This window comes from Rhipicephalus microplus, chromosome 9, assembly GCF_043290135.1.
Source record: "Rhipicephalus microplus isolate Deutch F79 chromosome 9, USDA_Rmic, whole genome shotgun sequence".
Taxonomy (NCBI): domain Eukaryota; kingdom Metazoa; phylum Arthropoda; class Arachnida; order Ixodida; family Ixodidae; genus Rhipicephalus; species Rhipicephalus microplus.
In genome coordinates, this window is record NC_134708.1 from 79,218,062 (window position 1) to 79,245,083 (window position 27,022).

The 27,022-nt window shown below is 44.9% G+C and overlaps 1 protein-coding gene and 1 long non-coding RNA gene across 4 annotated transcripts in view; one reads left to right on the top strand and one right to left on the bottom strand.

The window, feature by feature from the left end:
• The window catches only part of LOC119163185 (PC-esterase domain-containing protein 1A), a 56,065-nt gene that overhangs the window by 24,363 nt on the left and 4,680 nt on the right, over positions 1-27,022 (bottom strand). Inside the window, exons 2-5 of one of the 2 annotated variants that reach the window (XM_037415130.2) lie at positions 26,884-26,963; positions 23,657-23,880; positions 19,315-19,528; positions 14,560-14,729 (exon numbers count right to left, since the gene is read on the bottom strand). In XM_037415130.2, the coding sequence (XP_037271027.1) occupies positions 14,560-14,729; positions 19,315-19,528; positions 23,657-23,880; positions 26,884-26,963 (688 nt within the window). The remainder of the gene's footprint in view (positions 1-14,559; positions 14,730-19,314; positions 19,529-23,656; positions 23,881-26,883; positions 26,964-27,022) is intronic. The other variant, XM_037415131.2, reaches the window with a different exon arrangement.
• LOC142771928 (uncharacterized) lies at positions 1,677-26,142 on the top strand. 2 transcript variants are annotated; one of them, XR_012886209.1, is made up of 3 exons: positions 1,677-2,144; positions 19,325-19,465; positions 24,767-26,142. It is a non-coding gene; the product is annotated as an uncharacterized LOC142771928 (long non-coding RNA). The 2 variants fall into 2 exon arrangements; XR_012886208.1 differs by lacking the exon at positions 24,767-26,142 and adding an exon at positions 21,362-23,671.

The following is a 27,022-nucleotide window of genomic DNA, read 5'->3' on the forward strand; positions in this document are numbered from 1 at the left end:
AATGTTTGAACTTCGCGATACTACACTTTTTCGAAAATCCCCCATTTTGCGATTTTTTGCCATTTCAAGACCTGCGTCTCTCCTTAGCCGCACAAATAGGCCTAACAACTGACTCGCCGACACGGCTATTACAGCCACAAGCGAAAATGGCTACGGGAACTTTCTTACAGCGCAACACCAGAAAAAAATACAGGACAGGGAAGGAGTAGAACAGAAAGAAAAGACGACGCTTTTCTTTCTGGTCTACTCCTTCCCTGTCCTGTATTTTTTTTCTGGTGTTGCGCTGTAAGAAAGTTCACGATGGATCCTAACCAACTGGCCCAACTTACCGTCTTACTACAATATATGGCTACTAAATTGGCTTGTCTCGAGGTGTTGCCACGGTTGTGAGACTACCTTTGGCCTGAACGAGTCTATGCTGTATTTAGAGTTTGTGCCATTTAACTGTAGGTGACCAATAAGCCCCGTTTCGGTTAACCGATTTTTACTGCACAACACAGAAATCCAGCCATATGAGCCCGTTTAGTCCTGTTAGTGAAGCATTTTCGTTTAAGCGAGTTTCGTTTATTGGAAGTCCACTGTACATTGCCAGCAATAAAATGTGACCTAAGAAGCAAATAAGTGATTAGCGACATTTCACTCACTAGTACAACAACCTCGGAAAGGAGCAGCGCTTCGAGATAGGTAATAGTGCACTTGAAGTTGTAAAAGACTATGTCTACTTAGGGCAGGTAATAACCGCAGAGCCGAACCACGAGATTGAAGTAACTAGAAGAATAAGAATGGGGTGGAGCACATTCGGCAAGCACTCTCAAATTATGACAGGTAGATTGCCACTATCCCTCAAGAGGAAGGTATATAACAGCTGTATCTTGCCAGTACTTAGCTATGGAGCAGAAACCTGGAGACTTACAAAGAGGGTTCAGCTTAAATTGAGGACGACGCAGCGAGCAATGGAAAGAAAAATGGTAGGTGTAACCTTAAGAGACAAGAAGAGAGCAGAGTGGATCAGGGAACAAACCGAGATTAAGGATATCATAGTTGAAATAAAGAAGAGGAAATGGACATGGGCCGGGCATGTAGCGCATAGACAGGATGACCGCTGGTCATTAAGGGTAACTAACTGGATTCCCAGAGAAGGGAAGCGGGTTAGGGGGAGACAGAAGGTTAGGTGGGCAGATGAGATTAAGAAGTTTGCGGGTATAAATTGGCAGCAGCAAGCACAGGACCGGGTTAACTGGCGGAACATGGGAGAGGCCTTTGTCCTGCAGTGGACGTAGTCAGGCTGATGATGATGATGATGATGATGATGATGATGATGATGATGACATTTCACTCAGTGAACATGGGCGACGTTCAAGTAAATTGGTGCCATCCCCCAGTTCATCGCCCATTTCAATATGTTAGCCAGGATGGCTTTCACCCTCTTCATGAAGGACATTGGATAAATTCAGCATTTGCCCTTACACATAAAAGGCATTGACCAACTACCCCTTAATTCCTTCACTGTGAAATGTTTAGCGCCATCAATTCCAGTTAATAAATTTTTAAAATGTGTCTTCAACACATAGGAAAGGTAAAAATTTTGCCTTTAAAACGCTTTTCTGTCAAGATTAAATAATCATAGGTTGCATTCACATGACGTCAGGTTGGCGAGCGCAATGGCGAAAAGTGTGCCAGCATTGCTGGCAACCGTGTGGTCACCATTTTGAAGGCCACCATACCAGCGGTTCCGACAAGTGTACTCAAGTTATTGTGGGCACGTTGCTCTTGTTTTAATTTTATTTGCTTTGGAATGTACAAGGTTTACCATTTGTGAAGCTGCTGCAGCCATGGGCGATGCGTGCTCAACCCGCTTGAGCGTGTACACCGAAAAATTTAACACCGATGCCAAACAGCGATACACGAACAAAGTGGCTCTCTGCAGTGTGCATTGACCCGCTCATTCCGACAGGTAGCCGCATTTAACACCAGAATTGTTTCGAAGGTGGAACTCTGAGATTTAAAGGACTACTTGGTGCATACTACAAGTATTGTGACGCACGAATGACTGAAAGCCAAGAAATTTTGGATGCTTGGCTTGTGGAGTTGTCCAAGAACCCTCGCTGAAAAGTCACAATGGCTGCATCGCTGTGCTCGCAAAGGTAAGCTAATCTGAGCTTATATTCTAACTGTCAGCACCAAAGCTGAGTTTACCCATTAATTTGATACTAGTGCGATGTTTTACGAATCTAGTTGGAGCTGCGGGTTTAACAGTGCTTACGAACTTGCACATAAAAACACCAAGGGCCCATACAACTGTGGTAAAAGTTCACACGAGATGAAAATTTCGACATAGTTGGATTGCCCACAGCTTTGATCGATCAAATTAGAAGTATTCGGGGCATAAAATTATTCACTAGACAGCCACCTGTACTTTGACGCAAGTGTACTGAGCCAGGTCACTTCAGCGAGAAAAACAAAAGCATGTGCCTCTCAATTAAGCTTGCAGCATACCACGCATGTATTAATATGGATAGTCCAACGTTGAGTAACTCCGCCGTGTTGCGCTTTTCGCAAAAATCTACGCCAAAGCATTTAAACTGACTGCATTTACTGTGTCATTGTGATTTATTTATTTTCCTGTTTCATTCACGTCCTAATTACTCAAAGCTATCAGAATCTGAACTCAACAGAGTTTCCATTCGCAGGTGAACCACTCTCAAGCACTCACCCCACAGCCTTGTTAAAATCAGCCTGGCGAAGCTGCAGAATCATTTGTCACAACGCTTCGCCACAACCTCCAGTGTACAGCTACATTGACCGCGAATACCGTATTTACCTGCATAATCCTCCCACTCGCATAATTCTCGCACCTCCCACATCGCGTAACAAAAATACGATTTCTTTTTTTTCCTCCAGTAATTATCGCACCGCCGAAAACTGCCGCAATAATGTCGTCTGCTAGTTCCAGCCACTGATGATGATAGCGCATGCTATTCGGCGCCATCTCTCAAGCATCAAGCGTACTATTATTGCATGTAGATTCAATCCATTCCACGATATACCGAAGTGGCAACTGCACGTTACGGAGTGTTTTGCATGTTGTGTCAGTAATCTTGTCATGTTATGGGGCGATACTGAAGCTGCACCGCTGCTTTCAAGTTGAAAGCGATGGATCATGCACTAAACAACAGCAACCAGGCCACCGGTAGGTCTTCTAGAGTCTAGGAGTTTTGTGTTCGCTACTGGTGACGACAGCTGAAAGCCACCAAGACGCGTTGGGCCTGTCGTGTGCCTAAAACTGGGATTGATGATAAACTTTATTTCTTTAGAAGGAAACAGCGGACGATTCTGTTAAATAGCCATCAGACCAATACTGACGTCCTTCGCTTACCTTTTGAGGGCTCCTGTTGAGTAACGAACGCTACCGCTACGCTCGAAACGCCCACAAGCTTTGCATATGTTATTCTGATTCTCGACTATTTGCTTGCACTTTTTGTGTCTCAAATCTTGCCTTGTGTTGAACCTGTGCTTTTCTTGTTGAGATAAGTTTTAATTGGTACTTCTCAAAGCTTGCTGTTAGTTGCTGGTGTGAGAATCCCAATTTGTGGCCACTTCATTTTCTTTTTCGCTCTGTACGTTTTCGTGGAAAGTTTTCCCTGCGTAATTCTCGCACCCAACAACTTTGCATCTGTTTTCCGTCAAAAAAAGTGTGAGGATTATGTGAGTAAGTACGGTAACATTCGGCGAGGAACAAAATTTAACCGGTTTGCCATTCTCAGGCTCGTCGCCCTTCAATTTCGTGCGAACGCTGCACAAATATGGCACAATCAAACGTGATAAGAGATTGTGGGCACAAAAAAGGGCTCGATTTTAGTATCACGCAGAGGCACACACAATGTGTAAGGACCCAGTCACTGCGGCCAAAAGTAGTGCCTTTCCCACATTACCAGCAAGCTGTGCTGATATGCTTAGGCGTAAGCTGCGGGAGCACAGGGTTGCTCAAAGGTAAATACCACCTATGAACGCTACACTCCTATTTTTGCTGTCATTGTGATGTTCCCCACATAGTGCGAGGGCGATAATATTGCCCTAGATGCCATATGTGCAAGGCGTAAGTGCAATCATGCACGGGCATCTTTACTCTCTGTGGAGGCAGTGGAACTCACATCACATGTCCCACTTTCTTCTTCGCCACAACAGCATAAATGTGTACACATGCTGTTATTACACGTTGTGAAATGTGTAAAATGCGTACAATACTGCTCCTTGTGCTCGGGACAGGTTAGAACACCTTGTCAGAAATTGCCTTTTTTGCCAACCCTGCCCTAGGGGTAACAGACACACATTTAACATCATAAGCTCAATTTTCTTTTAGTGATAGTTACACATCTTTGATATGCGGTGCTTAACGTCCTAAACCCACCATATGATTACGAGAGACGCCGTAGTGGAGGGCTCCGGAAATTTCGACCACCTAGGGTTCTTTAACCTGCGCCCAAATCTGAGCACACAGGCATACAACACTTTTGCCTCCATTGAAAATGCCAGTTACACATCTTTCAAAAAGCTCATTGCTGAATTTCCTGTAAAGCTTGCACGGTGCTCCTGCGTAACTTTTAAAAAAACAATCAACCAATACATACCCAACATTGATTACACATTACATATGACCTGCTACTTTTTTTTACGAAATGCAGATCACGAGCCTCAGTTATTATACATAAAAAATAGGGGAATATATGAACCTCACAGAATGGCAAAAAAAAGTGAGAGTCAATCGTTTGCAAAATGAACAATTACACACCGACTTTTGCGAATCTGCACGTGGCATAGCATAAGGTCATGAATATACAGTACAGGCCACTTAAAACGCAAGTCACAGGAGTAGTAAATATCCACACTATAAGCGGTACTACACTATAACCAGAACAGCCTTTTTCATGGGCCGCACTTGCACAATATGTGCTGAGGAAACACGTGATGCATGGAGCTTACAACCATATAATATTCCAAATGTTAAACAAGAATTTTACGTCCGAAGACACGCGTTGCCAACAAAATGAATGCAAAAAGAGGGAGAGGGGTCTATCAAAAGAAAACATCATCGTAAAAATTTGGCGATTACTCCTCAGACCACCTCGATTATGCGCATTACAAAGAAATTATGTCGACGCACGTCCTAAATTTCACCCACGTGCTGAAGGATGCTGATCGTCTGATTTCACAGGTGCGCACCAGATTTCAAGAAATCGTGAATCACTACTCAAATGCTACACGTGCCACCTTCGTTTTCATTAGTAATATGTATCCCATCTCTTCAAGTGAAACCACCACAAAGAGTTTCATTGATTCTGTAAAAACCTGCAACTGTAGTGGGTAAAAGAGTGAGAGAAAGTGTCTAGTCGGAGCAGCTAGAAGACAACTACGATGAAGAGTTGAGCCTGTGACAGTAACCGACGCCTTTGAAGCCAGGCAGTTGAATTTACTCAATAAACCCTCATATATTTTGGTGGAATGGCTGAGGTAGTCTTCAAAGCTGTAACTACGAAGTCACACCATGCCTCCAGTGCCAGCAATGCCGGAAGAACCCTCCACCCAAGGTACCTGCCAAGTTCCCGCCTCTGCATGTCCCGGCGCGTGACCATTTACTACTGCGTCACCCACCGACCTTCAGCGGCACTGACGGCCAAGACGTTGAGAAATAGCTGGCTACTTACCACAAGGTGAGCGCAGGAAAGAAGTGGGAAAATGCGGCTAAGCTGACCTATGTAAGCTTTTACTTGTCCGGCGTCGTTATTCTCTGGTTGCGCAGTCACGAAGCCGACATTGCCAGCTGAGATTCGTTTAAAACCGCCTTTTCGCAAGTCTTCGACCGCTTTGCTGTGCGAAAACTCTGCGCATAATCACTGCGTGAGCGTGCTCAACAGCCAGGAGAGACCTTTACCAGCTACATTGAAGACCTTGTTGACTTGTGCTAGCGGGTAAACTTAACTATTCTCGAAGGGGACAAACTCAAACAAATCCTCAAGGGCATATCCGATAACGCATTTCAAATGTTGTTAGCCAAAGACCCACAAACTATAGGCGATCTCGTCAGCTTGTGCCAGAGTTTTGACTAATTGCGCAAGCAGCGCGCCCAATCACGGCGCTCTCTGGAATAGCATGACTCGATCGCGGCCTTGACTCTTGAAGACCAGAATGGTATGTTGGCTCGCATAAAGCAGTTCGTGCGTGAGGAGGTCGCTCGGCAGCTCTCCATTTTATCGAGCACGCCCGAGCCAGCACAAACGCATGCTCTGGCCCCAGATCATCTGGCCGCGGCCATAAGGCACATCATGCAAGATGAGGTAGCTGACGTTTTGTCTTTCGCTCGTTCACCACCTCTGGAGGCTGCACCTTTGACGTATGCGCAAGTCATTGCAGCCAGAGCACCTCGACAGCCCATTTATGCTACCTCACCAGTCCCTGTTCTGTCATTACAAGTTCCGTTCAGCCGACCACTCGCGGTGTTTATGAATCCGTGGCGCACCGCAGACAACCGCCCGATTTGCTATTCTTGCCGTTACGCAGGACATGTGGCTCGCTCCTGCCGCAGACGCCCTCTTGTTCACAGCGACACCATGCAAAGACCGTCGCATGACTCACAGCACTCTAACGACACAGCACGTCAACAAAGATCTTCTTCTCTCGACTGTCCTCCCTCAGTCAGTCACTAATCGCCATCTCGCCGCCGTAGACCCTGCCCTTCAGACGTGGAAAACTAGATGCCGCAGTTCCCGAGGCACCAACTGCGTTGTCATCGAAATAATCACGTCCTCGCATTTCTCTGACAAACCTCATCGATGTTTTTGTAGATGGTTACCGTGCCCTTGCGCTTGTGGACACTGGTGCTGCCATTTCAGTAACCGATTTAAAACTTTGCCGCCTGCTTCGGAAGGTTACCACGACGCCAAAGAGATTGTCCCTCGAGACTGCCAGTGCTCATCATACTCGACCATCAGCTGCCTGTACTGCGCGCGTTCCCACGCAAGATGTTTTGTATACCATTGAATTTCTCGTTCTACAGGCATGTACTCATAATGTGATCCTTGGCTGGGATTTTCTGTCTCTTAATCATGCGGTTATCGGCTGTGCTCATGCTGAAGTGTCCTTCTCTGCGCTGTGTGCCTCATCTCCGGAACTTGCGTTCAACAAGCTGTTAGTCGCCGACGACATGGACATACCACCGACTAGCGCAGCCTTTGTTCCCGTGTCTTGTGCCGATGTGTCCAATTCTGCAGTGTTGTTTACGCCTTCCCAAACATTCCAACGTCGCAGGATCCTCGCGTTGCCGTTTGCTGTCCTAGATATTTCGGCAGGCGCTACCGATTTGTTTGTCACGAATCCCTTGCGGTGTTCCACAACCTTGCATTGCAGAGAATGTATTGGAACATGCGAAGACTTAGACGTTTCGTCCTTCTTCGACCTTGACAGCGAAAGTGATTTGCAGCTTAATGCACTGACGCCATCTGCCTGCTCACCTGTTCACGCAAACATTAACTTGTTTGGCCTCTCAATTGATGCCAAACTTGAAGAACCACACCGCGAGAAGCTTTTAGAACTTCACCAGTTTCGCGGCTCATTCGATTGCCAGCAGACGTCCTTAGGCCAAACGTACACTGTTGTCCATTACACGAACACCGGCTCCCAAGCGCCTCTGCGACAGCATCCCTAACGTGTATCTTCTGTTGAGCGCCGTGTGATCACCGAGCAAGTGGTCGACATGCTTCAACGTGGTGTCATTCGGCCGTCCAGCAGTCCCCAGGTCTTCACCTGTGGTGCTCGTAAAGAAAAAACACAGCTCGATTCGCTTCTGCGTCGATTACCGCCATTTAAACAAAGTTACGCTCAAAGATGTATACCCCTTGTCGCGCATCGATGATGCCCTGAACTGCTTGCAAGGGGCTGGATTCTTCTCATCACTAGATCTACGATCCGGTTATTGGCAGGTCCCCATGACACCATCAGATCGCCCAAAATCTGCTTTTGTAACACCAGATAGGCTATACGAATTTAATGTAATGCCCCTCAGCCTTTATAATGCGCCAGCAACATTCGAAAGGATGATGGATAGCGTCTTGAGTGGGCTGAAATGAGAGACATGCCTATGTTACTTGGATAATGTTTTCTTCCGATTTCAACAGCCACCTTCATCGTCTCAGCGAAGTCTTGAGCTGCCTTACGAGCGCAGGCCTTCAACTAAACATCAAGAAATTCCACTTTGGAGCCTGGACGCTCACAATACTTGGCCACATTGTCTCAAAACATGGCATCCTCCCAGACCCAGAGAAGCTTCGTGCTGTCGCTGAGTTCCGGAAGCCTACGACCGTGAAAGCGCTTCGCAGCTTCATCGGACTGTGCTCATACTTTCGCCGCTTCGTTAACACAGCTGATCGCTGGCGATGCACACTCCTCTGATTGATTGCCAGCATGCGATGATGCTTTCGCACCATTACGCCATCTCCTTACTTCACCACCTATTTTACGCCACTTTGATCCTACTGCTCCAACCAAGGTGCACACGGATGCCAGTGGCATAGGACTTGGCGCCGTCCTTGTCCGCGCAAGCCTGGCTTCTCGGAGTATGTAGTTGTGTATGCAAGTCGCGCCCTAACCAAGGCAGAGCACAAATACTCGGTTTCTGAATGTTTGGCCATTGTTTGGGCATTACAAAAATTTTGTCCTTACTTATATGGACGCCCATTTGATGTCGTTACAGACCATCATTCACTCTGCTGGGTCGCTTCAATGAAGGATCCTTCGGGCTGGCTTGGACATTAGGCGCTACGTTTAGAGGAATGTGATATTCACATAATTTACCGCTCAGGGCGCAAGCATACAGACGCAGATGCTCTTTCTTTAGCCGTTACCTGTTTCCTTTGCCAAAGCTACCATCGACAGCATCGATACCGCTCACATGCCTTCTAAACAGCGCGAACACCCTCGGATAGCCTCACTCAGCGACTTTCTCTCCTCGTCTTCAGTAACACCCCATCAGCGTTTACCTTGTTCACTACGTCGACAAGTTCCCCATTATGCGATACGGGATGCCATGTTGTACCGTCGGTACTATCAGCTGGATGGTAGGAAATGGCTTCTTGTTATACTTTGCCATTTGCACTCCAACATGTGCACGTACTTTCAATGCAAACCCTCAAAATGCCCACGCTAGCATTTTGAAAACATACGACCGCCTTCGCCAGCTATTCTTCCGGCGTGGAAGATACTCGTACGTTCGCAAGTACATACGTTCTTGCACTGAGTGTCAGCAACGGAAAACAACTTGTCATGCCTCCGGCGAATTACAATCATTGCCGTGTCCAGCTCGGCCGTTTGATAGAATCGGCATCAACCTCTACGGCCGACTACCTTGTACTCCTGCTGAAAATCGCTGGATTATTGTGGCCCTTAGTCATCTCACCCGTTACGCTGAAACAGCTGCTTTGCCAGCTGCCGCTGCTCGTGATGTCGCCTTGTTCATCTTGCATAGCTTTGTCTTTCGCCATGGCACGCCACGTGAGCTGCTTAGCAACCGTGGGTGTGGGTTTCTGTCGCAAGCCATCCAGGAGCTTCTCAGCGAACGCAATATTATTCATCGCACCACAACGAGCTATCACTCGCAGACATAAGTTTGACGGAGCGATTTAACCGTACGCTCGGTGATGTGCTCTTTATGTACATATCATCCTACCATTCTAATTAGGACTTGGTGCTCCCCTTTGTGACATATGCGTATAATACGGCCACGCAAGCAACTACTGGGTTTTCACCTTTTTTTCTACTGTACATACGTGAGCCCTCTTCTACGCTTGACACAATACTTACCGCCCAGATGCTTCAGAATACTGCCCAGACTCCGAACTTCTTCAGAGTGCCGAAGAGTGCCGCCAATCAGCACGTTCCTTTACGTCCGCCACACAAGGCCTCCAAAAAAAAAAAAAAAACGCTTTGAACAAGACTAGCCGGCTCACAGATTCCCCGTAGGCTCGTCTGGATGGCTTTGCATTCCATTCAAGTCCTCCAGCCACTCCCAAAAGTTGGCACTCAAGTACAATGGTCCGTACTGCATCATTCAATGCACATCACCGGTCAACTACATCGTCAAACCAGTGACATCTGCCAATAACAGATGATGCCGTGGTCGTGAGACAGCCCACATTAGCCGCTTAAAACCTTACTATGATCCCCTTGAGCCGCCATGATGACTCCTCTTCACCACCGGGGCAAGTGTAGTGGGAAAGAAAGAGAGAGACAATGTCTAGTCGGAGCAGCTAGAAGACTACTACGACGAAAAGCTGAGCCTATGACAGTGACTGACGCCCCTAAAACCAGGCAGTTGGTTTTACTCAATAAACCCCCTTATAGAACCTATAAATAGCACACGACTGCTACTCAAACCGAACGCCGATTAGGCCTAGCCTACCATTCGGTATGTTCTGGTAGGAAGTTTGTGTAAGACATGGCTAACATGAAGATCCAGAACCGAAAAAATTGCACTCAAGCACTGAACCAAGGACACCATGCGTGATACGAAGTTTGAGTTAGCGGCCAAGAGATCAAGGACAACGAAAACCCGCCAAGCTTACACGCAAGACCACGCACTGGCAGCAAAGCCGAAAGCTTACATAATTCATTGATTGATTTGTGGAGTTTAACGTCCCAAAACCACCATATGATTATGAGAGACGCCGTAGTGGAGGGCTCCGGAAATTTTGACCACCTGGGGTTCTTTAACGTGCACCCAAATCTGAGTACACGAGCCCACAGCATTTCCGCCTCTATCGAAAATGCAGCCGCCACAGCCGGGGTTTGATCCCGCGACCTGCGAGTCAGCAGCCAAGTACCTTAGCCACTAGACCACCGTGGTGGGGCGAGCTCATATAATAAAGCCGTAAAAGGTTTTAAATTTACACACGAGGTAGCAAAGAGGATTTTCGTAGCAAGCTTGATAACGGCGACACTTTTCCCAACAAGAAACCGTTAAGGGGGGACACTGTACATGAGAAGAAATGCCAGATATTTTCATGTGTTTATGAAGAAAATTCACAGTGTGCTTAAGTTTTTGATGTCAATTTCAAAAATGTAATGACTGTTCCTCTAAACCAATTAGTTTTTGAGATATACTAAAATTATTTACCTATTGTTTGCCGGTATAATGACACAAGAAGTTTGTATTGCAGAGCTACTATTGGCACATGCCTAATAATGAGTAATGAACATAAGCTACACAATGGTAGGAGTGTTTTTTTGATTTTATAATTGTAGCAAGGTTTGTCGCACCTTGCATTTCAGTGTTGCAGACACACCCACTTAATGCTCCAATTTCTGGCAAGATTTTTTTTGAAGATCTCATTCGAAATTTCGCACCTACCATTGTGTAAACTAAAGATACAGCTACAGCCACAACAAAAATGACAGTCCTAGCTGCTCTGGAGGCAGAGATATTTTTTAGACAAGCTTGCAACTGCAGCAAAATTTGAATCCGGAGAAATTATGCAAAAGACACAAGTCTATTTTGGGCAGACAGTAGCAAGGAAAAGTTGTTTATTTACAATGATTTGCAAATTCATCTTTCTCAGTAGGCACCAGGCATGTAGTCTTGTTTTGCATCACCTAAATGGCATTTTTTCAATGTCCACTGCATGTTTCCCGCAGAGGCACACTTGCGAGGTCATGCGGTCGCCGTGTGCTCGTCTGCCGACTAGGCCGCTCATCAGTTCGGTGACACCTATGTGCAACGAATGTGCGCGCGTAATCCGCGATCCATCATAAAGCGATTTCCCTGCTTGTCCAGATTGAGTTGTTGATGACGCAGGCCGAACTCGTGCACTCGCTCAACAATTTGAAGGCTCTAAAAGCAGTGAGGTGTTAGTTTCCTTTTCACGTAAGATTGCCACATTTTCGAGTGGAGGCTGCGGCGCAATATGTTCATTGTTGCGGACGCGTTGTAACAAGCACTCTAGCTGTTGCCAGTAGCCTCCATCCCGCGGGCGGCGAGCACATTCACCATAATCTAATTGATTTTTCTGTCGTTTGCCGACGCACGGGGAATTCCACTCTGACAACTCATCACGCAGTTCACGTCAGACGGGGGGAACTCGCGGCATCGGCGCGTTTAGCGATAAGACTGCGCTTCTGTTCATCGTTGCAAAGATCGCTATCTATCGTAGCTTCACTTCTGTTTTTTTTACTTGCCGTCCTTTAACTGTTGAGGCTCCAAAATGCTGCCACTTTCAGCGACGCTGTCGACAATCGACGGACTCGTACGTGAGTTAGGCCTACACCGGAGACTCTGCGACCGCCGTGAGTTTGCTATCCTCCCTGTCCTGAGTGATAGCGGGGCTCTTTCTGAAGTTCACAGCGAACGAACGAGCGCCACACCTGCTTCTAAATTTAGTGTGGCGAGGAACTTCTTTACTGCGGCAGGCAGTCGACAGCACCATGACCAATTGGCGCATGACCGTGCGTATCACGATGAAGAAGCAGACGCCGGACATGACCAATTGGCGCATGTCCATGCGCATCACAAGAAGCAGACGCCGGAAACGCCACTTGGCCAATCAGGTGCCTGGGTTTTGTCACGTGCCCCAAGCAGCCAATAGAATCGCGCGGTGATGCTTCTCGGTGACGCGTTTTTGCTGAAAAACCAATAAGCAAGGCAAGCCAGTGGCGGCGGGAAATTGAAGATGAAGAACGACCCTTCCAAACGAGACCAAGATGGCCACGATAGCTCATGTGTAACGGCAACAATTCGGCGTAGAAAAAGTGCGACTTTAGCGTCTATTTGTGCTCCGATTCATCTTACAGGGGTGTTATAAATTGATTTTGTGCCAGAAATAATGACGCGAGAAGCTAGAACTTCTGAGATAAGTGCAAAATTAGTTGCAGATTCCGAAAACGTCAACTTCAAAAAGTAGGTTTTTTCGTGATTTTCGGCCTTTTTAAGACCCGTGTGCCCCCTTAAGCGCAGGTGATAAGAATGCCATCACACGTGTCCTGTTGAGTTGCGCGCAGCCAGAGCCATGCTAGCGACACGTAAAATGTAGCAGCGTCGGCGCGAGGCAACCGCCCTCCTTCTTTACTCAACGAGCCCGTGCAGTATACCGCAGTCTCTTTTCCTTTTCTTACCTCCACCATTTGTTCGTGCACTCCACGTTCCCTCCTCCTCGTTAAAGACCTCGTTGCTCACTTCCAGAGCTGCACACCTCAGCCGCATCCTTTCAGACATGCCCTCGCAACCGCGTTTGTCACAAAGATTTTCTGGCAACCGCATTACAACCAATCTTTTATCTTGGAGGATTGCGCAATAAGTGGTATGTATATACATGAGGTTCACAAAGATTTTCCGGCAACCACATTACAACCAATCTTTCATCTTGGAGGACTGCGCAATAAGTGGTATGCATATACATGAGGTTCAAACAGAAGTCAAAAAAAGAGAGAATTATAGCCAGTTCTGCACAATAAACGGTTAAGTTACAAGTGATTCATCTGATTTATATGTGGAGATAATCATCCCGAAACCACCATATGATTATAAGAGACGCCATAGCGGAGGGCTCCGGAAATTTCAACCAACTGGAATTTTTTAACATGCACCCAGAGGTTACGTTACAAGTGGTCTACACTGTACATGGAGAGACAAAGCCTACAACAACAGTACAGCCCTTTTGAGCACCTATGTTTTATTGAATGGCTGTAATTGCTGCTATAATAACTGTGGCCCACTAGTCAGGTGCCCGTACTTTCACAATATGTCAATCTTCAATACACCAATCTTTTTAGAACAAAGTGCAAATTTCCTAGGCATTCCTTAAAATGCCTTAGACTAATTAAGAGGCACAGTTCCAAATTGCAAAAGCACAATGAGAATCTGACCCCATTTTTTTCCCTGCAAATATAAAATAGCTGCCACTTCTATTCCATTAAAGCAATTGGAAAGCTCTGTAATCATTTTGTATAAGGCTGTTAAAGAGACAACAATACGTGTTTAGTTATCTAAACTGTTACTGTTTAACAAACTTTGTACCCACATTATGTCTCCAGGAATCATGCAATGTTCGTTGGGCAACACAAATAAAACATTCAAAAGCAATTCTGGTAGGGCTAACACAACATTTCAACTATCACGAGGACGCACCATTCCATTGTACAAACATGGCTCGGGCGGACTACAATTGTCAGCGAGTGAAGTGTTTATGGAATGAAAGCTTTGCACCGGCAAACGTTCACTCCCAACACCCAAAAACTCACGCAAAACGTTGCGAGACTTTTTGGACATAAATCATATTGCACCCGCTATCGTGTCTCAGCTTTGCAAGATGTTTTGCTGGGCAAGTTGGTGCAATGTCTGAAAGTAAACGTAGAGTGTGAAAAGATGGGACACAGGAGACGAGTGGGCGGGACAGATATGACAGTTAGCGCCCGCCCCGTCCGCTTGTCTCCATGTCTCATCTTTTCATTCTGCACTTTTACTTTCTTACCCAGCTATGTATTCTACGTTTGGCGAAACTGCAACATTCTAAAGTGACTTACCAAGACGGCCCTTTGAAGCCCCACGACAGAGCAATGTGAGTGAGGACTAGATTAGTGCATAGGCGAACAGCCAACGGGAGCCAGTGGATTCCATCTTCAGCCCGATGCTCGAGGAGCATGCGCAGGTGGTAGTGGACGTCGACGACGTCGATGCCATACTTGTCAGCAGTCTACGAATAAGCGAGGATGGTGCATCTGGAAGTGAGCTTGTGCTTAAGTGACAGTCAAGAGAACAAAGCAAATTAACATTAGAACAAAATTATTACACCTAACATCCAAGAGCTGCATGTAGGTTATGAGAAATGCTTCACTGAGCGTCTGTGGATCACTCAAAGCATCTGAATTTATTACACACACACTTAAGTTGATGTAGAGTGGTACTATCATGTTAATTTCCAATATGCAAAAATACCAAGGGTGAGATCTGTATTTCACCATTTCCTACACCTGAAGATTCTTAGATGTGTGTCTTATCCTCAGCTTAGTTAAATAGCGAACCATATTAAGAACAAAAGGAAAGGCTAAAATGAAAAACTGTGGGGATTGTAAACAGCAGAATTATGAACTGCTGGCCATGAAAGAGACAACATAAAAGAAAATGTTGCCAAGCACGCTCCTTTTTGTATCTCTATGTAACTGGTACCTTACACACATAACCGCTGCCTTTCGCAAAACACGCCCGAATGCCTGGCCCAAGGTTAGTTCAAAATTTTTCGATAAGTTAGAGTGCACAAATGAGAACAGTTGAGTTTGTTCTGAAACTAGCGTGGCCCCCAGCACTCGAAGGTTCGATGCCACATGCGTAAATGCCGATGCACCTTAAAACAGATTAGATTACGAACAACCGATGCACTGAGGTTCACCCAAATAAAGATATTTTTTCATCTTGAACATGCAGACTACTGCATTCGTTAGTGTAATGGCCCCATGAAAATATATGTAGGACAATACAAAAGCTTACAAGGTCTGTTATGCATATGACTTGAAAAGCAAAATCCGTCTAGGGTGGCTATTATACTACGCATTTACAGTGATGCTAAGTGGAAAGAACGTTGATTAGTCAGAGGATTTGACTTTCGAGAGAATGCAAGTGATAGCCAGTAAAATATGTAGCATTTTAAAATTTACTATACAGTACTTTGAGCATATAAGCCGGTAGAACAACTTCTAAACTTGAAAATGATGAATCGATGTGAGGGTAATAAGTATGTTAATTTAAACTTGAAGTTGGGCTTCATGGCAGTGTAGAGTTTTTTTGTTTTTCCCCTCCATTGCAGTGAAATCACCTTTACAGGAAGTTACATGTGGACAAACTAACACCTACTCACTTCGACGAAATTTTCAACAATTGAAGTTCAAATCGAAGCGAATTCGAATACAGTAATATTCGTTTCAATATGCAAAGCATTTGAATATTTGCACAAGCCTAATCACCGCAAGAATGAACTGAGCAAGCAGCTTGTATAGTCATATTGAGTTTGCGTTTAAGACCTTCAAATGCTAATTCAAAAAATTTGTTTATTCAAGCAGACAATGCAATGCATCGGTTCACTTAGTCTTTATTTGCATAACTTCACTCACACCTCTCTGGCCAACTTTTCGTTCAAAATTACATTCACTCAAACCGATATGAGACAGTGAATAGACCTTAGCTAAAAATAAGAAGAGAAGGTAAATAAGATGACAAAATAAAATGAAATTACAAGCAATTAATCTTGTAGTTGATCGTAGTAGTTAGCCATTACCATGAAAATCCCGATTTGCGGTCACTTCGTTTCCCCCCCCCCCCCCCCAGCTTCTTATCAGTTTTCTAAAAAAAAAAAAAGTGCGAGGATTTAGCGAGTGTTTTTCTTCTCTAAACGTTCCGTCTTTTTTTGTGCTCGTTCCGTCTTTTTTCTTGCGCTGATAAATCTGTCTAAATAATCATGAACCAACTTGCCCAAGCAGCAGCTTTAGTGGAGTAAATGCTGTATAATCAGGCTACGATAAAATAGGACTTTGAAGCACATTGGCGAAGGTTTCCCTGGATGCGGCTACAATTTCTAGAGGCAGTTTGTTCAATTGCTGAATTTTCCCATTGCTTCGTATCATCGTGGGTCGATAGCCGTAACTTCACGCAAAGGTCTACCTGGCCTGCATCACCAAAACATGGTGCACCCAATGACTAGGACTGTCCTCACATACTTTTCAGAAGCGCAGGCACAGGTTGCTGGTAACAAGAATTGTCATGCCATCTTTTTGATGTCCCCACATTAAAATTTTAAACTGCAAATGACCAAAAAATCCCTTTCTAGGTTTTACGAAATTCCCAACCTAATGAAAGAACTTGAACCCCATCATGACAACATTAAATTGAGTCAGCTGTATAGGATTATGCAACTTTAATTCAACACTGACCTATGGGAAGTATATTCGTTCATAGTTGCCCATCTGAATTATCAAGGATTTCACTGAACTTGCACAGACATCAAAACTTATAATTCCAAAACAAGCTGTCATAGAAACTTCGATGTAGTGGTTCCATCCCTTCAATTATTTCAGCATTCGTAGTACAACTGTGGACTTTCCCATAGTAGCATTAGAGGACAAATGTGGTGGCAGGAAGAAGACAAATATAGTGTCATTGAATTATGCACCCACAAATGGTTTGTTTGACTCGCAGACAAGATTTTAACTTACAAGTGTGCAGGTCTTGACAATTACACAGTTTCCTTTGCTGCCCGTTCAAGCAATAGAGATATAGTCAATCCATAGTGAATTTCAGATTAAAAATTATTTCAAATTAACAATATTTTGAAAATTCCCTTTAATACGTACAGTGCTTTATATGCAAGAATTTCATTGCCACACATCTCAGAATGCAGAATGTTTCCCAAAAACATTAAATTTCATCCCCTGCTAAAACACAGCAGCAACTACCTAGGTATTGCAAACTTTAAAAACATTACTCTAAGCAGAGGCAACAATGCCCAACTCCGGAAGTGTCACTGTCATCATGATCGTAAAAATATTCATTAATTTCTTTAAAGACCTTCCCTATTCAAAGTGCACGATCGCCCCATTGCCGCCAGTATCACCTGTACTTGTTTTCTGCCCCAGGCGTCACCTCGCTGCCTTTGTTTCGACAACGGGCTACGTTTGCAGGCTTGCTGGGTTTTACTCGCCTTGGTCACTAAGCTGGTGATAGGCTCCGGAAGTGGCACAAAACTAAAGCAGCGCAGCAACTACCAGAGGTGTCTCGTTCAACAAGACAACGAAGAGAGCAACAGCAGGGACCTATATAATAAATTTGCAGAATGGCTCGCGATGGATACTCCAGTAACGCTTGATCACTGCGTATAGTTGTTAGACGATGGATTATGCACACTGGCTAAACTGATGACCAACGAAATGAACACTGCTATCGTGAGTAAAGAAACAGCGATGAGCACAACATAGAAACAGCGCATGCAAATTACTGCAAAGAATTGTTATTTCGTGGTGACGTTTCAAAGTAATATTAATAATAATATAATATTACAATCTAGATTTTCACATTCTAAAACAAGAACATGAATATAAGGAACACGGTAGTGGAGGGCTTCAGAAATTTCGACCCCCCTGGTGTTCTGCAACATTCACTGACGTTGCACAGTACATGGGCTTCTACCATTTCACATCCATCAAGATGCGACTGTCACAGCCAGGATCAAGCGCGCTAACTTCGAGTCAGCAGCCAAGCACTAAACCAATCAACCACTGTGCCGAACGACATTTCGTAGGGTATAAGGCAGATGCACACACTGAACAGGTCGCTTCACAGAAGTTGAGTCCCACCAGGGAAATGTCATGGTCTTCTCTGAATAAACATGCACTCATTCCAAAATACTTTGCAAATAAGTTCTGCTGTAACCCCCACGGTGGCGGCAGGGTTAAGAAAGGGAAAGAAGACAACCACCTGTTTGTAGCACGGCAACTGAGAGGCTTTTCTTTTCGAGAAATCCGCATGGATTTCCTTGTGGCTTTGTGTTACAAACGAATGATTGTCTTCTTTCCCTTTCGGAACCCTCCCGTCACCTTGTGGAACCCTACCGCCACCTTGTGGAACCCTCCCGCCACCTTGTGGAACCCTCCCGCCACCTTGCGGGTTTCCAAAGAAACCATTTGCAATACTGGTGGTCATGTGCTTCAAGTTGTTGATGAATTTGCCCTCGCACTGTTAATTGCTAGCTTCTTGGTTAGCTCAATTGGCAGAGCAACCACCCCAGATAAGTGTTGGTCTTCGGTTCAAATCCTGGACTAGGACGAATTTCGCGGCAACTAAGAGGCTTTTCTTTCTGAGAAATCTGTATGGATTTCCTTGTGGTTTTGCGCTACAAACAGGTGGTTGTCTTCTTTCCCTTTCTTTTTCCAGAATACTTTGTGTCTGTAGGTTTTTTTTTTTTTTGCACTGATTATAAAATGAGGTGTTTGTGGATAGAGCAATGTAGAGGGCCCTTTTTGTTGCATTTATAATCTTAACCTTTGACACAGATGTGCTATTTTCTGGTACAACAATCTTTTTTTAAGTAATGAACCATTCTTAAAGGCCCTTGAGATTTGTTGTTTAGAGATCATACTGCAGTTCTGTTCTGACACACTCTGGTCCTTTACAGTGACTATAACGGCGCTGTAAACATGCTATGCAGGGCACATAGCTAACACAGTTCCCATTCTTTCTCTCTTGGCTGCCAGTAAAAGCCTTTTAGTAGACGAAATGCTATGTATTCACACTACCTCCCTGCAGAAGGTGTTTGCCTCGAGGACGTGGAACCTGAGGGAGTACTTGAGGAACTCCAGCTGTGGAATCAGAAAACCGCCTCGGACATCTTGCGCCAAGGGAGCTGCTGTCAGCCACATCACCAGTGACGTAGACGGTAGTATCCTGGTCAGTTCGCTGAAAAACTTCTTGAGGTTTTCCTTGTACTCCTTAACACCATTCGGGCCCCAACTGCAGACCAGCACAGCCTCGTGAGACGATATTCAATACGGAAATGCAGCTAGCAGGTCTGCGCAAGCAGCAAGTACACAGAGATTGCAACTGGTAACTGCACAATTATTCCGAAGAAAGCACAGCATTTAGTTAGGGCACCCTTGTAGATACATCTTAATTCTAACATTAACACAGTTTAACAGAGTGCAATGAACATGGACAGAACAAGTAGTTGGATATAAAGTATGTGTCAAGTGCTCCACAACGTCAACATCACTATGCACTCTCCGTCCAACAGCGTTTACAAAATGTTATGAGAACACAGGCTTACACAGTTTTCTATCAGCATGGAGTAAATACTCTAGCAAATACTTAACATGGAGGTCCTATTATTTGTCCATTACAGCCTTAGTATGAAGAAACTTAATTACAATCACCATTGTAACAATTTTTACTATAAGTACACAAATGAATTCAGCAAATTAAACCTTGTGAGAATGGGCTTCAAGCTGCACCTAGCTATACGTACCTCACCAAGGAACGCATGTTCAAATGTTACCACAGGAAAATCAACGTTCGCACGTGAAGTCTTGCACGTCATGCTCTGCAATACATAGCTATTAATAGTGGTTTAGCTTAAGTACATTTAGATGAGCAGCATGTAAAGGACGTTTTCTCTTGCATTGCCAGCTTACATAATGTTGTCGCAAGTGGTTGATAAGCATTATAATGTAGATTCATGGACATTCATGCTGAATACTTTTCCGGCAGCGGGGCTCCTTGGCCCATTCGGCACATAAGCATTAAGAGAGATGACTGCACTTCTGTAGTCTCCGGCAGCAATCTTGGCCTTTAATTCTACAAAGGAAGCCGCGTTAGAACACTCAAGGAGCACCCAACAGGATCCAGCAGAGTGCCAATCACAGCACATGCACCTTGCCACATGTGATCTTCATCGCCTTCACCTCTTTTTTCCTTCCATGGCTTCCATGGCATCTCTCTCGTGGTATTCCCCTACTGCCCCTCTCTTTACAGAGGAAACAGAGCTGGCCCATGGCAGCTCACTACAATGGCAACCCTACTGGGGGGTAAAACCTGCGAGGTGCAGCAAACTAAGTATCGCATCTCAGGGATCATCCTCTCCTAGGCGTCTGCAGATCCTGAACCATATCCTAGCTCAAACATCGACCCGGTCACCTTAAAACCTGCGAGGTGCAGCAAACTAAGCATCGCAGCTCAGGGATCATCGTCTTCTAGGTGTCTGCAGATCCTGAACCATATTCTAGCTCGAACGTCGACCCGGTCACCTTCTCCAACCTCGCTCAAGAAAGTGCAGGTCGTCGATGAGGCGCAGCAGCCAACTCACGTTATTCTACGGCAGAAAAGATGGCCAGCCATCTCAGATATTCAGCAGAAACGCCCAGTGGCCTATGAGCGATTCCCCTTCTCAGTATCTATGCCATCAAATGTCACAAGGACAGCTAAGGATAACTCGTCCTCATCTACAGTCTCACCTTCACTCATAGTCAATACTAGTGCTGTACCTTTCAGTTTTATCCAGCTCTTGTTCTTCAACATGATGCTTGCTGTTGACCACTATGTCTTTCACGTGCCACTAATCATTCTGCTCTTATTGCTCGCCTTCTTTTTCTTTGGCAGTCATTGTTGCTCCAACTACGCTCTTGTCCTCAGCATCTGCTCCCTAGAAAACCACTCTGGAATTCTTTTGACAGCTGCTCTCATTCCATCTTCATGCTTATAATGCCACAAGCAATGCATTGCCACAAGCCTCTAGCATAGTCGGTCAACATGGTGGGCACCAGCGACTGATCAATCATCTTTCCTCATCAGGTTCGGAGCTGTTTGGGTTGCTTGAATCGTTGCCAAGTGCAGCCCCAAATGGAGCCCTTTATCCTTGCTGCAATGTCCCAGGAGGCACAGGGCACGGCTGTCCAGGAGAAACATCCCGGAGAAACCACTCAATAAATGCTGAAGCCCGTGCTGTTCTTCACCACCAGGTCGCTGCTACGCTGACCATCTGCTACGTGACTTGCGAGACTGCCCCACATTGACATTTATTGTAGCGATATGAAAATCTTCCAAAATGTCTCCCACTTCAGACATCATTGTTATAAGGTGCCAGAGTTCAGCTTTATCTGGCCAGCCGGTTTGGGCGTGTTAGCAGCATTTGTAGAGAATTACAAATGAGATACGGGTCAAAAGACACAGTACAAGAGATACGGTGTACCGCCTCAGGTACAGAGCCCCGTCTTTCATGCTGATTTTTTTTCCCATATGTTGCACCAACTTGGCCAGGCGAAAGCACTGCTAATACAAATGCAAGCACTACAAGATCCCAGAAAAGTCAGCTACAGCTATATATGCGACGTTCAGAGTGCTCACGAATGCTGCTAGCAAAAACTGCTTATGCAAACACAGCAGACAACTTTGATCCATCAGACTCCAGTACAGACAGTGTTTGTGCATCAAACCGCCCTGAAACATCAGTAGGTGTCTGCCAGTAAGTTTCTCTCTCTTCTTGGGCCATTTTATTGGTGCTGCACTTTTACGTTAGCTTGTGCAGTATCAACGCCTGCTAGAAAAACTATGCCTGGAAAGTCGCCCTCTTTTCAATTGGGAGCTCTCCACCAGCACAATCTTGGAAACCATGCCTCCTGCCGCATGTTGCGACCATCCGCTGCACGCAACTGCTTGCCTCCAGACCGCTCAGTCACGTGACATTACCGTACCGCTCTGTCACGTGACACCACGGCTGCTCGGAGCCAACTGTGAGAGCATTGCTATGTTCACAGGGGGCAGCCACTAGAAGCGTTCACTTTCGTATCGGAGGGGGAGCGTAATATCCGAGGGTAAGGCAACACGTTTGTGGCTCATGTTCCAGGCATAATTTTTATAGGAAGAGTTGGCAGTACGTACTGAAGCTCACAGCTCTTATCTGCAAGGTGTCAATTTTTTTCAGGCAGGAGCATTTGGTGAAGGCTGTACAAAGAGCAGTTTTCTCTCCACAAAGATGGCACAAATTGGACCTTGATTCAGCGCTCCAGAGTGCCCTGCAGGGGCTCAGCATTGTTTTTCGTTGCTAAAGCCGTAGCCTTAATACTTACAGGGCTTATATTTCCAGTATCATTCTACAAGGGCTTCATGTTCAATATGCATATCTAGATTTCTTTTTTTTTTATGTTTACCCCTTGTCGAACGGCATTACTGTTTTCGTGAACTTTTTTCCTTTTGTTGCATTTCTTAGGATAACTTCCTGACAATATCTGAAATAAATATAGTGCTTGAAATCAGTAATATTTGAAATAAAAATTCTATCATTTCATACCCTAGACTTTAACATAAATCAATTTCTATGGCAGGACAAAATTATTACCTGGGCTTCCCAAAACAATGAGCTTTGGAAGTGCTAAATAAATAGAAACATTAAGAGAGTGAACAATTGTTGTACTCTCGCAGACAAAGCTGCACCTCCACAGATGACCTGAGCCTCCCCATTACACAATAAAGAACTTCCCGTCCATCTTTTCTTTCTGCTACGGAATGACGCACGGTCCATGTACAGCCCTTTTTCAAATATAGAAAAGCAACCCTGAGGTTAGGGGCTTGCAAGATGGCTGCAATGTGGAAGCAATAAAGCAGGGGAGCTATTCTCACAATGTCCATTTCGTGAACATGTCCAATTGTCGTAGCACATTAAGTTACGCAAAAAAAAACGGTGAGTTGTGATGTCACGGCGCGCTTGACCACGTCAGCGCAGTGAACTCGCCAGCATATTCCCAGCGTAAAAAGAAACTAAGTGGACGAAATGTACATTAAGAGGACTCAAACAAATTGACATGTCTGAACGTGCGTATGAACGTGTTGAGATGTTTTAAGGGTGATGCAGGGAATGCGTACAGACCTTTCGGAGGCGTCAGGCAGGCAGTCGTGTTAAACCCATTTCAAGGGCTAACGTGATCAGAGCCGAAAAAGAAACAGGCGGCACGCTCCCGCCAATCAGGGGAGGTTGAACAAGACATGCACACAAATTGGACACCACGAGAATAGCTCCCCAGCACCCATTCCTGGGTGAAATGGTCACAATCAGTTGTGTAACTTAAGCTACAACACATTACAATCACTGACCGTGTTATGTCCCATAGGCACGATCCAACGATGATGACATCTGGCACATTGTCACGAATCATGCCCGCCAAAATAGATTTGACATAGTCACTGTAGACTCTTGTGAGAAAGTAGAAGGCAATGGATGTCTTCTTTCTCGTGTAAAGCCTTTCTTCTCTGTAGTCCCGGCCATTGTGCTTTTTTCCATGACTAACAAGGACATCTCCAAAGGAACTGTCTTCCATCTGAAACATTTCTTTTTTTTATATTTCTACCAGACAGATAGGCTCACAAAAAATGACAAAAGCTCCATCGACACAGCTCTGCTTCATTAAAAAAAATTTTTTTAACAGCTTTTGAGTTTTGTATGACTGTTGCCTTGTACACAGTGATAAAGCTAAGAGCTAAAATATAGCAAATAAATATCAACCACTCCCCCTCTCCCGTTGTTCTTTTTTTTTTTTGCAGTGTAATACTTTGGTACCTTTAGTATTTTATGTGCTTGTAATCAACATGTTACATATCAGTCAACATGTTACATAATATCAGTCAACTAGTTCAAGACAATATTGTGCGAATTCAGCTACAACTAAGCAATTGCACAATAATAAAAACATGTAGAAAGCGATGAATAAAGACTATTTAAAAGTTGGTGTGATAGGTAACTAGCCACTACAAGAGTGGTCAAGAAATTTCAGGGCCCAAAAGCACATGATGCTGTCTTTATAGTCGTACCTTCGAATAATAACTTTGCTAAACACATGAAGTGCCACAGGGCTCTCAATAGGCGAGGTGTAAACCTGCAAAGGCCCATGAGAGGTGCCGTCTGCAACGGCTTGCAGTTTAAGATATACATGGGGTGCTGTTTCGCTGGTCATGTTTTTGGGGCTGTAGATACATCTTTTCTTTCGATTGTGTTGCAATCTAATCGCTTGCGGAATCATGCTCGGTTGTTCAGATATTCTGATTCTCTTGGAATCAAGATAGAAAATTGAAGTGGGTTATGTAGTAATAAGGAGAGCCACAGTGAGTGGTATAGCCTTTGGATGCCTACTGTCAGGTGGGTGGTACTTGTCGCAAATCCTGCATGAATGGTTTCATATGTCTGACACATTTGGTTTTTACGTACAGGCACTCCCAGCAAAGATTCCCGGCAGGTTGACTACGTGCCATCGACGTTTTGGCAAGTCAAAAGAGGAACTGAGATGTCAAGATATAAGCGTGAAAGGCATTTGGATGTGTCGTTTTTCATCAGCCCAACCACTATCACTATGTACGCAGCTATGACAAGCCTACGGCATTCACGCTAAAACGCACGGCCCCCACACAACATGCAGCCAGCCCTGATATCGAAACTAGCATGACACAGTAGCCAGCAGCCACACGACATCAGGCCAGTGGTGACGTTGCGGAATCCACGCACACAGAATTTGTCAACGACAAGCGATATATAAACAATCAGCCAGTGGTTCTGAAGGAGCCAACCTCGCACCAGTGGGAGAAAATGATGCCAATAATGCTATGTAGACAATAAAAAGTGCCCCACTATTTTACTTATAGAACAGCTATACAATATGTTGCTGGTAATTTCAAGTGTTCCTCCAAGCATTTCTTTTGTAGTAGTCAATTTATCCATACTTTCAAGCCAAACTACGCATAACAAACCCGGTGCCTGATTATACGAGGTGAGCGTCATCTCGGCCAGCCTGTTCAACGCGATTAAATACATATGCTTCATACGAGCTCAACTTCATAAAAAAGAGAGTTACCGCTGACATATTTCACTTTCAAAGCTTTGTCAGCGCTGCATTACAGCAGAGGTTAATTGCGAATGAACGATTGAACATTTTGCTAGGCCATTGCCGATGAACCCATAGTTTTAGTAACAACGGATACCCCTTGTACACGGTGGACATCGATACAAGTTGCGGTGCGCCTATGAATGCAAAAACAGTCGAGCTCCTTCAAAGATGGAAACACAAAAATAAGCACATTAGTGGGTGACCTGCGTTAATATGCAAGTGTAAAATTAGTTGAAAGATGTGACAACCAAAGCCAGGGCAATTAATATTCTGCAGAAGCGCAGAATCGTGATAGCACGTACAGTCCTTTTTTTGCCACCCTTGAAATGAAAATATTATTTCACAATGACAGCCCATGCTTCCCTTTCGTGATCAGTCATAGGTGCGGCCATGCTAATGGGGGCTAGAAATTTGCGGAGTACACATTGCTGGGTTGCCATAAAGAAAGCGAATGCCACCAATACCCAAGAAATGATGCAGCAGACAAACGGAGAGCCATTGAACCGGAAGCCTGTGCACACCATGTGCATTTCATAAGCCTTTGCGAGTTAAAGCCTCACCCATTTACTCATGCTACTTGAACAACCACTTTGGCTCTAATCGTCAGTTCCACTTTGGCCAAACTTGAATGAGATCTCAAATTGTCATATATTTTGTTGAGGATCACAAATTTGAGATTTCACAGTTCAATTTTGACTGGTTTCACTAATAGCATTTCAAAAAAAAAAAAAAAAAAAAACTCGTTTCAACAGCTCATCCACCTCTCGAATTTCACTCTGCAACACTTGTATTCCAAAGCACGTTGCTTGTACAAGGACACCAGCGATATGGATTTCGGTGCACTATCGGGAAAAAACAACAAGAATATACTAGGATAAATTCCCTTTTTCTTGCATAATTACTGAAACTTCGTAGCGGTGTGTCCCTCCCTTCCTTTGTAGGGAACTTTCCTTCTAATCCCCTCACCCTTCAATCACTGTAATGGTGCGTGGCTCGATTAAACTCGTCGAAAATACGGCATAATTTCACGGTTTTAACACGCGAATTCAAGCCGCGTACTCTGATCGAATCACCAAGGCAAGCGTAGCAATCATTCATAGTAGAACCAGCCACATCGCCTTTACCAGAATGCATATCACAACCGGCGCTCCGGAACTACCAAGGCTGTCTGAAGCAAACTTCGCTCCCCCATTCACTCCATACTGTCCACCCCTCCTTTCTTTTTCCCCAAGTCGCCATTTCTACAACCAATCCGAAACCACCCGGAATGCACTGTTCCACAAGCCTGAGAGCTGGACTGGTGGACTGATGCACACGACAATATATGCCCATGAACCACAGACTGATACAAAACGTCGAAGAAATGACTAACGGCAGTCGTGCAACGATACGCTACGGCAGCGAACGTGCGCACCATGTCGCACGCAACAACAGCTGACTGCTTACCTTCAGTCTCAACTTCTGGTTAGATATAAACTCGTCCTTTTGGTAGATGCAGATGAGGTCTTTGTAGATGGCTCTTACGTCTACGAGAGGTGGTGCAATAAGTGTTATCGCTGAGCGTGCAAAGAACTCGAATGGGCAC